At 39.5% G+C, this 15,077-nt stretch overlaps 2 protein-coding genes across 9 annotated transcripts in view; one reads left to right on the forward strand and one right to left on the reverse strand.

The window, feature by feature from the left end:
- LOC117211328 (nuclear factor 1 X-type-like) overlaps window positions 1-6,781 on the forward strand; it is a 64,526-nt gene extending 57,745 nt beyond the window's left edge. For 6 of the 8 annotated variants that reach the window (XM_033455063.1, XM_033455064.1, XM_033455069.1 and 3 more), the window contains 4 exons: window positions 1,470-1,657; window positions 2,299-2,661; window positions 2,726-2,960; window positions 3,098-6,781. In XM_033455063.1, coding sequence (XP_033310954.1) covers window positions 1,470-1,657; window positions 2,299-2,661; window positions 2,726-2,960; window positions 3,098-3,354 — 1,043 coding nt within the window. In that variant the 3' untranslated portion in view covers window positions 3,355-6,781. The remainder of the gene's footprint in view (window positions 1-1,469; window positions 1,658-2,298; window positions 2,662-2,725; window positions 2,961-3,097) is intronic. The other 2 variants (XM_033455065.1, XM_033455066.1) reach the window with 2 other exon arrangements.
- An 86-nt stretch (window positions 6,782-6,867) lies between these two features.
- On the reverse strand, window positions 6,868-14,613 carry LOC117211369 (uncharacterized protein DDB_G0271670-like). The gene is made up of 2 exons (XM_033455158.1): window positions 14,576-14,613; window positions 6,868-7,381 (listed from the first exon to the last, which is right to left on the reverse strand). The coding sequence occupies exons 1-2, from the start codon at window positions 14,611-14,613 to the stop codon at window positions 6,868-6,870; spliced, it is 552 nt and encodes a 183-aa protein (XP_033311049.1).
- Between the last annotated feature and the right edge of the window lie 464 nt (window positions 14,614-15,077).

Genomic DNA, 15,077 nt, shown 5'->3' on the forward strand with positions numbered 1-15,077 from the left:
CCAGAGAGCGATATAACGACAAAACGTAAGAAGATCCGGACATTCTGGAAAAATGGAATTTGAGAAGATTTTTGACAATTTTGTAAAGTTCTCGAGACTGTACTCACGTTGAACCGTGCACACCATTATATTATCTCTATTTCTCACTCACTGTCACACGGCTAATGCTCTGGGTATGTCGTATGCTGGATGGATTAATTAATTCATTGATTGATTAATTGACTTAATTAATTGACTTGATTGATTGGTTCAATTAATTTCGAATCTTGATTGAGACTTGACTTGTTTATTGCTCTACTTATCTCTCTCTGTCTCTCTCTCTATCTCTCTCTATGTCGTATTCTATATTGTTGTTGCGATGTTGGTGTTGTTGTTTACCATATACATATATATATATACATACATACATGCATATATATCACCGCATATATATGTATATCATTGTATTGATGTTGATGTTGTTGTTACCTTGATGTTTTTTTGATGTGTTGTTTAATCGTTGTTATCTTGCTGTTTGATGTTTGTTGTTGCACTATATATCTATATATATTCTCTACATATACCTATATATTCTCTATATACATACATGTATATAACCGTGTTGATGATATACGCGTGCGCGCGTGCTCGGCGACAAACAAAATTTATCATAGAATTGTAGAAAGATATACGTATATATGAAAAATAAAACCAAAGAATTTGTAAGAGGAACGTGTACGCGCGCGAGCACGCGTACACTGGTATATAAATACATGTACATTTCAGCCAGCCAGCCTCACGCTTGGAGTGCCTTATATATGTGTGCATATATATATGTATATATATGTATATATATATGTATATGTGTATATATATGTATGTATATATATACATATATCGTGTGTGTGTGTGTATATATATATATATTTAACACGATCGTTATAGTTGGTCGACCCCCTACCCTCGGAAGTACCACTAAAACCACCCCCTAACAGACTCGCAGCAGCAATCGTTACCTCTGTTTGCTCCCTCTTCTGCTAAGCTCTCGCGTGGCGGGCTCCAACTTTACTAACATTCTCCGCATTAACAATTACCATTACCAAACCAGAGTGAACAACGTGATTGCCCGGAGACCAGCTTTACCTAATCGCCCAAATTATTCAACGTCTTTCGCTTCTATTAAAGTTCTTTCTCTAAACGGCGATAACAATAACGCGAAAGCTATGTACGAAATAGAGAGAAGCAAGCAAAACGAAGAAGAAGCAGAGGTGAAAGTAAAGAGAAAGTAAAACGCAAATTTCGTCGGAAGATCTTATTAACGTAACAGGAAGAGAGTAATTCGTTCGGTCGAGAATGAAGGAATGAAAAGTGGAAGGGGATGCAGAAACGGAGTCGATTCGAGGAAAGGAACTCGAGTCGAATTTAGGGGGTGGTTTCACCGTGGCCTTGGCCACGCAGTCGGACCATGACAGTGGTGAATTGTGTTTCAGGATTGCACTCTCCGCACGAAGGACTGGCCGGTGGTTCCGGTCAAAGTATGTCCGGGCTTGCCTACTACCAACCGGAGCACCCTGCCTCCACAGGGGTGGTCAAGTATCCCGAGAACGGTCACGACACCCTGTCGGATTTCGTGACGTTCGTCTGCCAGGAGGCCGAGAATACTCAACAACTGCCCCAGGTAGCTTCCGGATCCTTTTTCAACCCGCCACGTTGTCCGTTGTCGTGGACTCGAGCCAGGGAACACCGTTCGTTACCTTCGAGAGGACGAAACGGACAACGGGGCGGTTCTTCTCCGACCTGCGTGAACGTCATCCGTGTTCCAATCGCCCTGGATTTTTCGAATTCAATTTGTTGTTAGATTTATCGGCGGAGTGGATAAAAATTGAGATGGTTAATTGGAGAAACATGGGGATATCGTTTGGTGGAAATTTGGAATGCAATTTCGAATGGAATGTCCGACCCCACGTTTGCGATGCACCATTATTGGCACGTACTTCTCGATATTGTTACGAATCCAAAGAAATAGCTACATGCGTTTTAGGTAAATCGACGAAAGTCACGATATGATCCATCTTAAAATCCACGAATCTCGCAAACGCGGGTTTCAACGCGATTCAAAACCCCTAAACGGTAAATGACTAAATGAACGAATCGGTAGATAAAAATTCAAGAGATCAGTTAAAACGAAAGGACGAATAAGATACAAAAAAAGGCAAAGTTCTTAGTCCGGTAGACCGGGAGTGCGAAGTCACAGAAAACGGGGTGAATGGATCACGCGCGGGTCGACGACGTTGATCGGTGGGTGTGTGGTATTTCCAGGCGCAGCTAGCCGGACCCCGCACTGGCATACAAAAGTTCTCACAGTATTATCCGAGCTCGATGCTTCCGCCACCACCTCCGGCCCCGATGGCGAGGCCTGTCGCCATTATAAGGTCGACGGGCGAGCTGACGGCTACGAACTCGAACTCGCCCCCAACTTCGTCCACCTCGCCCACGGACCCAGCCGAACTGGCATCCAATCAGGAGCAAATGGCTGCTGCGGCAGCGGTCGGACTGGTCAGTTCCGGTTGCCAGAGCTCCGTCGACCCAGCCGGAAGAAAGAGCCCTGCGAGGATCCTCGTCACCGCGCCACACACCAGCCGGGAATACACCTTTGCTCACTTTCACTCTCAACCTGGACAGGTGAGTTTATTTTCGCGAAGAAATAACAATGTTACTTTAACGTGTTTCTTCTTCCTGTCGACAGCAAATATTCACGTATCCTACCATCAGTTCGATGTCAGGGGTTATCTCCCCGACGAACCTCTCCTTATTTTCGTCGCCAGTTTCGGTGACAAGGCCGGTGGCCACCCAGAGATCGGTCTCCAACGTGCCACCTCGCTGGAACACCGCACCGTTCATTAATCTCGAGGACGATTACAACATGATTGCTCCGATCATCACCGGGACTGCCAGCGAACCGCCTTCCACCATGGACGAAGGTGAATATAACTTTTGTATGTTCCGATCGAAATACATTCAAGTTCGAACCTCCGGTTGATCGTTGTCGTCTCTTCCTTCGAAATCTCAGTTAGCCTCTAATTGCAAATAAACCGTCGCAAAAAACGTGACCTTGCAGACCGATACTTCCACCCGGTGCATGCGAGCAGCGTGGTGGACAAGAGCGGCGCTGGTAACTTGATGGGCACAGATCTGGGCGTGGCGACGGACCCGACATCGCACCACCACCAACAACAGTCCCAGCAAGCTCAGCAACAGCCTCAGCAGCAACCTCAACAACAACAACCGCCACCGCAGCAGCAACAGCAACCGCAGCAACAGCAGCAGCAACAAGTGATGCAGGACAAGAGCGGCAGACCGAAATCTCCCCCGTGACACTGGAGGCTTAGAGCGGAAAGCGTCGAGAAGCTCGCATGTTCCACGGGGTCGTTACATACCGGCGCATACGATAATTACCCTGAGCCGGAGGGGAATCGCCAGGATTCCTCGTGTCGTGTTCAGCTTCGCGACCTAAGCCTGCGGAGAATCGAGTGCCTGAGAGTCTGATCGTAGTTTAAGCGGGCCGCGTCGAGGGAACGTTCGAGGGCGCTTCCGGCGAACGGGCTTCCCCCGCCATTGCTCTGTTGAGAGGGGGTGAACACCGGGGTTAGGTCCTCGCTATGCGACCACTCGGCCCTTCTTCACCCTCTGAGGCTCGTCGGCGCCTTTCGTTCTTTCTCAATTTTATAACTTGAGAATTTTTATTTCTCCTCTGTTTGTTATTTTTCTTTGAAAGATTTGATTAGCGATAGACTATGCGTAGTCTAGTGAAAAATACTTAGTCTACTTAGGAAGTTAATTCCAATTGTTAACTGTAGCTGTGAAAAGTGTAGATTCTGTTAAAACATGAATTCGCGCGTTTATTCGTTATTACGGCTTTGTATAATAGTATTTCGAAAGGAAAGGAAAAAAAGATTGTCTACGGTGAGAAATTTCATTTTCCTGCAAGGAACGAAGGGCATTTTTCGTCCTCGGGGGGTTAGCGTTTCGGTCAATTATTACTTCCGCGCCACCGGAAGCGTCGTTCTCCTCTCTCGACGCGCCGTTAATTTCTAACTCTTTCTCTTTCTCTTTCTCTTTCTCCTTCCTTCTCTCTTTCTCTTAAGCGTACTCGGTGGACGTGAGTAAGAACCCCTCATTTCGTCTCCTAATTGAAACGTCGCCCGATCGTCGTCGATCGGTCCCGTCGACCAATAAAATTCATAGACGATTTAAACTCGAAGAAAGGAAATAAGAAGAAGAGAACGAAACGAAAAAAGGACAAGAGAAGAACTGCAGAAAAGGAAAGAAAAGAAAAGAAAATACCAGTAGTGTATCGTTTTCCACACGATTTTATAACGATTGTCTGTTTCCTATTCTTCCTGCTTCGAGACCCTTCCGGAACGTGTGTTTTTGTACATACACGCTCGTGGTATTTTCTAAAATTATAGAAGACGTTAGAATAGTTGCGTCTACGAGATAATACAAAAAATGAAAAAAGCAAAATACGACAGACGAACAAAAAAATATAATCTGTTGTGCTCTTCGAAAAAGGGTTTAACGACAAGGAGAAAACGAAGAGATTGAAAAAAAAAAGAACTTTCTAGTGCCAATTTCGTAGTTTATAAATATTATAACGAAATTATAATTTTCTATTATATTTTTTTATAATATTTATGAAGGAACACAGACACGTATATACGTATGCACACGTACACATGCATGTTTAGATAACACGTGAGCAAATATAGTCGAGATAATGAGAAAAACTTCTTCTTCGATGAACGAGAAAGGGACATTTTTAAAATTAATCTAAAGAAAATTAAGCGAATACACGTATAAAAGAAAAAAAGAAGAGGATAGTAGATAGAGAGAAGGTCGAGAGGGTTCGATCGACGAGTATCGGTGAGAATAGAAGCTAACCGGTCCACGAACCACAGATAATAATATTAATTATAACATTAATAATAACGATGAAACGATAATTGATAACTTTATAATTGTATCGTTGATTAATCGCCTAATGCTCAGACTAGTGCTAACACTAGTGAAAAAGAAACACAGAGGAAAACGAAAAAATAGAGAGAACGACTAGTTGCGCGGACTAGTCATCAGAGGCTGCTAGTTAGAGATAAAGTGAATATTTAATATTGATTACTATTGATAAATTAAGCGGTTAACTAAGTAAAAAGAGAGTACGATTTATTTCACGATCGATGATGATTAAGCGATATAACGGCGCGCGTAAATAAGAGGACGAAGATGCAAGTGAAACGGAAGAAAACGAAGAGGAAGAAGAGGAGGAAGAAGAGGAGAAAGTCGAAGAAAAAAGACTAGAAAACGAGACTATAAAAAGGAATTTCGGAGAAGAGAAGACGATGTTTCGAGATAGTGAGAAATCTATAGTTATTATACTACTTAGGAATTTAGTGTAACGTCGCGCAATGATAAACGAGATAATGTAACATCGAACTCGACGACAACGAAGGTCCTAAACTATAATATTGTATATTGTCCAAAAGTGCTTTCCGTCGACTGTACGTTAAATGAGGGTGTCCGACGATGCGGAGCGAATCTGTTTTTCTTTTTCTTTCTCTTTTTTTCTTGAAACTTGACTCTTTCGCTGCCAACTTTCAAGAACCAAGTCAGCCACGATATGCACTCTATCTTTTTCCAAGTTCTTAAAGGCGTATAATATCATTTTCAAAAATATTTTAAGAATTAAGAAGGAGGAGAAACTCTGATTCTGACAGCGTGAGGGTTGAAAAGCAAGCACGAGCGGCGACTTGTTCACTTTATAATCCCTAGCGATAGCGATTCCCAAGAAACTCCTTACGTGAAATGCGTTTAATATATTCGCTAGGCGACCAGGTAGTTTTTCGAGATGATTCTTCCTGGGTTGGTGTAAAGTTTCACGAGAATCCCTTTTGTTTTTTCTCTCTTTCTCTCTTCGAGTAAGATTGAAAGGGTGCGCGGCGTTCTTGCCCATTAGCGACGACTGGATCCGACGATCGTGCAACTCGATTAACTTGCGTCCCATTCGTCACTGTGACCCTAAAAAGGAAAACAGAGCAAAGAGACGAAAGTTGTCACGAGCGGTTGCTTTTAAATATTAGTTCGGTTTTGTTCCGTTCCTAGCGTTAATTACACAAGAAATAAGACGGCGATCGTTCAAAGCCAATGCTTCACTTTTTCATTCTATCTCCTCCCCTGACCGTTCATTCTTATTATATTTGCTCGCTTATCTCTGCTTTTATGTGTCTTTAAAAAATTAATATTCGTAGGCGACTAACGCTGCTTTAGAATCCAGAGGTTTTGTTACGAGTGACTTGTTCGAGGTTTGATTGTTCCGCTGTATTATTATTAACTTGTGGAAGATACAGTAGAATTTCATTTATTAGAGTAAGACGTTAAAAATTCATCTTTAGATTCCCATTTGATCTCAAACATTGAAATTGAAAAAAGAAAGGGTTTAGGATCGAGTCGATATCGCGATTAAATGGGAAGAATGAAGGCACCCTGTCAATCGGTTCGTAGTCATAGTACAAAGAACTTGAGACTAGCAATATCGATAACTAGCGTTAGAAGAAAGAAAAATGAAAAAAGAAACGTAACATTTACACAGACTCGAGTTAAAGAAATTAACGGGAGCGATACGATGCTACTATTCCTATAAAAATTGCTTCTTACTGCTACTAATAATATTACGAAGCGACGATAAATACCGCTACAACTATATTGTTAATAACTACGAGGGGAAGAAAAACTACTACTATTATTATAACTACTACTGTACAACAATTACCACCACCACCATACCACCATCGCCATCAGCACCACCACCATAAGCAGAAAAATAGGAAAAGTCACTTACCACCACAGCACCACCACTACTCTACCACTACCACTAATACTATTACTACTACTGTTACTACTACTATTAATACCGCTACTACTATTACTACTACTACTACCACTACTACTACTACTACTACTACTACTACTACTACTACTACTACTACTACTACTACTACTACTATAACTACTACTGCTACTACTGCTGTTACTACTACTACTATTACTACTAACACTAATATTATTACTACTACTACTACTAACACTATTACTATCACTACTACCATCACTACTGCTACTGCTACTAATACTAGTACTACTATTGCTACCATTACTGCAGCTACTACTACTATTACTATTACTACCGTCGCTACTATTGCTATTACTACTAACACTACTAGTATCACTATTTCTGCTGCTACTGCTACAACTACTACTATCACTAACACTATTACTACTACTACTATCACTACTACTGTTACTGCTACTATCGCTACTACTACCACCACTATTACTACTGCTGCTGCTGCTGCTAACACTACTACTATCACTACTACTACTACTACTACTACTACTACTACTACTACTACTACCACTACTACTACTACTACTACTACTACTATTACTAATTAATAACAACGCTATTGTAAGGTAAACTACTACTATGTTACCGCTACTATTAATTATTAACTATTAATCGTAAGGTGGAAGACGACCGCATACAACTGTTACTATTACACCGCCTATTTCAACTATTAAGGCGCGCCGTGTGTTATGGGAGAAGAGGGGCGCTGCTATTGCTGACTACTATTAATTCACACACTAACTAAACTACTAATCGCTTTACGACTACGGTTACTACGGGAGAATGATTCGTTAATGTAAAAAAAAAATATATATATATATATTGATCCGACGCGAGACGAATAGGATACGTAAAACACGCACGCTCAGGGTGGATCATCCTTGGTTTTTAGATGAAAATAATTATTGTTCGTTAAGTCGTTGGTATTAAAAGGGATACAAAGGCTTTCTAATTACACCTTCTTACATAATTGAAGGTTTAATCGGATGTTTTCTCGAACAAGCGAAAAGATTTCGTTGGTGGCAAATTTTTATTTGAAAGTAAATCCATGCTTGTACCGTAATACGAACGATTTAGAAGAGGGTGGAACACCCTGGCCATTCTTAGTTGTTACATCACGCACAGGGGTAGAAAGACAGCCGAATTCGTCGATCCTAGATCCGATCGATCAAGAATTTCGCACACTCCGTTCGAATCCTTCGCCAACCACCCTCCACGAATTTTTCTTCCCCCAAAGAAGGATTTGTCAATTTCTTAGACGTTTGAAAGAAATATGGAAAAAGTTGAATCGCTGGATAGATGGGTAGACGTAGTAGAAGATCTAGAGCTTCCTTTGGGGGTGGTTCGCGCGAGGTAGTCGAAGGGATCGTAATAGCTGTATAAAGAATTTTAATACTTTCGTCAATGCCAATTGGGATTGTAACGAGACTTCGTGTTCTTATTTTGTTAAAGGAAGATGGGCGGGCACTCGACGCCGATTAATAATAAGAAAAAAAGAAAAATTAAAAATTTCACGGGGAACTATAACAAAACGAAACCAGGGTGGTTCGGGATACGTATATTACCGCAAATGGACTTCTTACGGTGATCTTTTTTCAGTTTAATTCGCTGGAGTTTGTACGAGATTTTTCGAAATTGATGATCAGGAATCACGTATCGACATATAAAACTAATCGCTGTTTATATAAAAGTAATAATTTGCTACGGTGGAGAAATTACAAAATTGGATGTTGGACGTTCCGAAAGTTCCTCTTCATTAACTTTAACGTTGTAACATTCTTTTTATTCTAATAAGGGTGATTATAGGATGTAATAATTTTATAAAAGAATATTTAAGCATAAAACTTGGAAAATACGTGATTCGAGGATTATCGACGTACGATTTCAAGGATGCGAATAGAGTAGAGTGCCAATTAGGGTAGAGCGATTACGAATTAGTATTAGGTCTTCCCGATAGGGTGAAAGGTCGTGGTTAGGTCGGCTTCCGAGAAAGAATTCACGACGGAAGATTTATTCTTGATCCATATCTAAAATTAATGAAAATGTTAAATTCAAATGCAAATCGAAACTCTCGAATTCAAATAAAACTTTTATTCAAAAATTCAAATCCTTGAATTCAGATTGCAAGGAAAATTTACCGCTTAAACTCACACTTGTGATTACAACTTTCGAAGTTTCACGAGTACATAATAACGAACTTTATGCGAAAAATCTGTTTATTGGAAAAAAGAAGGGATAATAAAGCGAGGAAATTAAGAGAAATCTTTCATCGTAGCGCCTGGTGACCGCTTGATTTCGCGATTAGTTGATTCGAGAGTCCAGCCAACCGCGTTTCCGCTCAATACGACGACGTCTGAAGAACGTCGAGCTCGCGTCGCGCCGATCTCTCTCGGGGCATCCACAGAAACATTTTCTATAGCGTCTCGAGCTGCCTTGAACCGAAAGTGCATTAAAAAATCGTTCGCACGACAGCCGATCGGAATTCATTGCGGCTGGGATCACGATTCCAACACGGAATACAAAAGAAAAAAGAAAAGAAAAGAACGTGTGGAAAAAGAAAGAATTTAAAGAAACTACCCTTAATTCTAAATAACACGTTAGTTAGATGTTTTGTATTTTATAGCGACTGTTGTGATATCGACGAGGATCGAACGATAGCAGTTATGTTTTCACACGAACGAATTATTCGAATGTTGATCGTAATGATAACTTAGAAATAATTGCCTTGTTACAAGTGAAAAATCCGATATTTCGCTTAATCGTAGCTAGTAGATAGACTATTTAATTGCATATCTCGCGATAATTTGTAATTTAACTAGCAGCGTAGTAATTTATTAAGAGAGTGATAATTTGAATAGTGGCGATCGTCTAATTGTGCTATTCGAATGCTAGAGAATAATTTCAACCCTAGAGATCAACGACGCGCACCCGGATACTTAATTCCATTCTATGTAATGAATTTTCGACCATACCAACTAGTATTAACCTATCAAACCTTTCCACGCTATTTCTCCAAGGAATGTTCGCACGGTGATTAAACCTTTACTCGATTACGCTCTTCACTCTTCCTTTTGACCCTGTTGTCGCTACCCCTGAACAGCTATCCCTGAATACCATTTATAAAATAACAACGACGCGACAAGAAGATTAAAAATAGACTATAAACGAGGAAAGGTTCGACGGAAGTGATCCTCAGCCGCAACCGGAAGTTCCCACCGGCACGACAGTGCGCACGAGAACTTTTTCTACGTAAGATAGAATATTTCTCTAGTAGAATTTGGGGGCAGGGGGGGGAGGGGGTTAGAAGGAAAGACGATAGACGAGGGATGTTTTTCTCCCAGAACAGACGGAGGGAAGCTTAATTACGCGACTGATAGTCGCGCGTCTCGATCGAGGGAAAAAATCGGGTTCGAGGATGAAGAAATATCGATTGAATATCCCGGGCCACCCACTGTGGCAATTCACCTCGAAGGTGGATCGGTCAAACGAAAACAGCGATTCTTCCGTCGAAATCTCCGCAAATCTCGACGAGGAAACTCTGTGCGAATGGGAAAAAAATCATCGAAAGTCGAGACGTCGTTACTTTTCGGGCAATTAAGCGTTAAGGAGTTAAAAAAAGGGGGGAAAGGACAAAGGAAAGACGATAGATCGTCTGCGTAGAATTTAAGCTTGCGGGGGACAGAAGACGTATGATAAATTATATATATATTTATATATATTTATATATTATGATATATATATTGATAATATATAATATATAATAATATATATATAATATATATATATATATAAAACATATAAACGCGTAGCTAACGAACGATTAACTTAGCGAGCACTGATTAACGAGACGAGAAGAAAAGATTGTTTTTGATTCTTCTTTTCTTGTTTTTTTCGTTGTTGGGGGTGTGTGGTTAGGGGGTGTGTTGCGAGAATTCAATAGATGAATATAGAACGCACGAGCATGCGAAGTGTAAGTTCAGCTACGAAAATAACGATAACAATAATATTAATAATAATAATAATAATAAATAATATATATATATAAAGTTTAACGGTACTTAACGACACACTGGTAATTGTAAACGACGAGAAACAGCGATGAGTAACATAGTGCGATTATTACTACCTATTATTACGGCAATACGATGATATACATATATTACAATGATGAAATACAATGATATATTTATCGAATATTTATTAAGCAAACGAGAATAGCACACATTGTGTAGTATCGGTTGTACAAAGTAGGCAACGAGGCGAAAACACGCGAGCGATTTATTTCGTTTATCGAAGATAGTATCGAAACTCTCAGGGGTCGTCGAGGCTTGGCGCTGTTAGGAGGTCGCGATTTTCATAGTTTTATGTCTCTTCTGATTTTAAAGATAGACATTCAAATATAAATTTATAATATACGAATTTGGAATATTTCATTTATTCCACCGGTAACTTACAACTTTCTTTCGCGAAACGCACAATATTCTACACAGCGATTTCTGCTAGTGGCTCGACCGTCATTTTTCTACTGTTGAGAACTCCTAGTTTACTCGTGTGCGACTCTTAACGCTCCAAACCGAGCATCCCCGAAAAAAGCGAGCAGGCGACTAAAGAGCACGAAAGACGCGACGGGAGGAAGAAAAAGAAAGGGAAGAAAGAGGAAGCCGAGAACGCGAACGTTCGATCACCGACGACGGTGGTCGGAAGCTCGCGTATATTTTCGTCTCACGATCCTTTTTTTACGATTGTGAACGAGGTTCATGTTATATATCAGGGATTAGACTAAATAGTATAACGATACGCTGCGAAGGAGGTGGCAAGAGAAAAACGCGACAGAAAGGAGTACGCGAGAGGCAGAGAGCACGGCAAGACAGCAGAGAAACGTTAAGAGATGAAACGAATGAAATGAAAAATGAAGTAACTAAATAAAGGAAGAAACCGAGGATGGTTGGCCTTTGGGAAAGGCAGAGCGAGAGAGAGGGCTGTGACGAAGGTGGTGATAGTGATAAGTGGAAGAGTCAGACGCGTTAAATTAGATTTCTCTATTCAAAGAGTGGCTAAGGAGATTTTAATTATTTTTTTTTTTTTAATAGAGAGCTCCGGATTCCCAGCTTCGTTTGAGTTTCACTGAGACAAAAATACGTATTAACGATAATATATTTCGGTATTTTAAACATTGGTAATCGTTTCTTATACTTATTTCTACGTGTATATTTGGGCTATCGATCATTAACATTAAAATAAAGCATAGATCTAGCGTTGATATAAAAAAACGATCGGCATATCCATTATTACTTGTAACGAACTCGCAATTTTCCTTCCAATTCAGATAGTTAGGAAAACGAATTCACGGAAAACCATTTCGAACAGCGTATATTAATGAAGATGTCTGTTTCAATTTATACTTCTTGTGATTACATTTCTCCAAGAAACGTCCGAGGAAACGATAAGTACGACTGACCAGCCCTCTTTCCATAGAGACGATCGATCATCGAATATTAATGCTTAAGAAAAACCAAAGTTGTGATAAGCGTGGCGGGACTCGAAACCATGCACGATATCGAGGAAATTTTTAGAGGATGGAGGAGAAACGAGAGAAAGAAGGGGAAAAAGAGGAAAACGGAGAAACGAGCGATCCGGGGTGCGTGAAACGACCTCGACTCGCGAACGGAGCTGGCAACCCTCCGACGAAGGGACACTGACAAGGGAGAGGCTTCTTTGTCACCTTACCGCGCCAATTATACGTTGTGTCCATACTGTCTCAATTAATATAATGTATTATATTATATATATAATATATATTATATATATATCCGACAATATTGATTATTAAAAATTCTTAATATATAAAAGAGGAGAAAAAAGAAAAGAGTAAATGTGAATGTTGGCCGAAAATTTATCCCCCTTTTGAGTTGTTCCAGATTTCAATTTTATGCGTTCGTATATAATTTCAAGTATGCTGCTGTAGTCTGATTTCCAAAGATATCGATCAGGATACATATTTCAAGATCTTTTCTATGTTTTATTGATTTTCACGACTGTTCTTCTTTTTTTTTCGTCCTAGCTTCTTTCCATCCAAACCTATTCTTGTACAATCTATTCGTTCTATATGTAGAGCTAAAGGATGCAATGGGATTGAGAAAGAAGACACGAGGTGAAAAAGTGAAGTACAATTTATTAATAATATACGCAGCCATTTTCGACATTCGGTGCATCATTGCAAAGATGATCGAAAACAATTAGTACACTTGGATACAACCATATCGGAAGCGACTCATCGCGACTATCTTCTTTACGTTCTATACATGTATATAAATAACTCGTAATTAAAATATAGATATATACATATGTATTATATATATTATATATATTATTATATATGTATATATGTATATATATATCTGTACAACCTGGACATACGTGTCTACAAAATAATCATTCATCTAATCGCTAATTTTCTTTTCTGAATTCATTCGTCGTTAACCCCTTGTGGTCCGCTATTTTTGTCTCCTAGAAAGTCCGCGGCAAATGTTTCGTTGTCAGAATTGATTAAAAATATACGAAAGAAATTAAAAGGAAAGAAAGAGAAGAATGCTATTGCAGTAAAGAATCAGACCCCAAAAGGTTAAAGAATCTTAGAGCACGTGGAATCGAATTGTCGAACGAGCTAGTCAACACTGACGTGAGAAAATAAGAAATGCATTTTGGACGAAATTCGAGAGGTACAGTGGTTTGTTTAACATCGATCGCAAGGTAACGTCGTTCTTTCTCTGTAATATGTCGGTCCTGAAAGTCGGAAATACAAAGCGACAGCGCGGCGATTAATTCAGCGGATTCACTACGTTCAACGAACGATTTATGTTCAACGAACAAGATAAAAAGAAGAAAAAATTCAAAATATCACAGAACCAAAGAAACATTACAAACGAAAGTGAAATTTCAACATAGTTCTTTTAACGATATAACGAAAGATTGGCCCTCGGGGGAAATCGTTGATTATACCACGAAAATACTTTTCTCTTTTTCTTTTTTTACAACTTTCTCTCCACATCGGGAATTGATGGATAGGCGAGGGAAACTTCCATCACTTGACAATAAACAAAGCTGCAGGAAACAGAAACCAAGGACGGAACTCGTATGCTTCGATGTGAACGCAACAGACTAGAAACGACCGAACGAAAGTTTCCACTCGCCGCTCGCGTCTTCGCTTACAAACGAACCATTTCATGGGGAAGGTTCTCCTTTCTAAAGCTCCAACAAAATTTCTAACGCATGCAATACTTCTTCCTTACAACTATAAATTCCCTATCGTTGTAATACGCATCATCTTTCTTTGCAATCTGCAAATTTTCAGGTCGAGAAAGAAAGACGAAGATTAAATTATAATCAAAGGGACATATCGTTCTCTTTCCAATAAATTTTTATATTTACACTCTTTCTTCGATTTGGGCCATCTCAGCTGTTTCAATATTAAATATATAAAAATATCTTACTTCTAGCAGATTCTCTCTCATTTCCGATTATCAACAAAAAGGTAACTTAATTCTTGTCGTAAGCTCTTAAAGTTTTAACACGTTGGCTGTCACATGAATTTTACATATTTTTGCCATGGGAGGTGGAATAGATTTAAATGTACAATACTGTGCTTTTACTCTGGCAATGTTGTCTAAATCCTTCATATTGTTAAAAATTCCTTAGTGCATGAAATTTATCTTACTTTGGTCATTTTAGAAAATTTAATAAAAAAACATGGGTCACTAATGTCAACGTGTTAACAATATCCACATTGCTGACTACAAATGGTTCTTAGATCAAATATTCGAAACCTTATTCTGTTCACTCGCTTATGAACGCTAACCGTCCATATTATATGTATCATCATAATTATAAATAAAAAGAGGTAACTATCGAAACAACGTAACTGTGAATGCATCGACATACTAGTGCATTTCTCACGATAGTACGGTTGATGGATCGCACTAACACCGATCTTCACGAAGCTTATTTCCTACAATTAAATAAATAAATGAAAATACTTGTCCCGGTAAAGTAAATGCCGCTCTATTCTTCTTCGAAGTATTCTAAGCTTAACCACTAATAGCTATGATCCTCGTCTCATTTTCTCTACAGTTATAGATGCAGC

This window comes from Bombus bifarius, unplaced genomic scaffold (assembly GCF_011952205.1).
Source record: "Bombus bifarius isolate JDL3187 unplaced genomic scaffold, Bbif_JDL3187 scf7180000008232, whole genome shotgun sequence".
Taxonomy (NCBI): domain Eukaryota; kingdom Metazoa; phylum Arthropoda; class Insecta; order Hymenoptera; family Apidae; genus Bombus; species Bombus bifarius.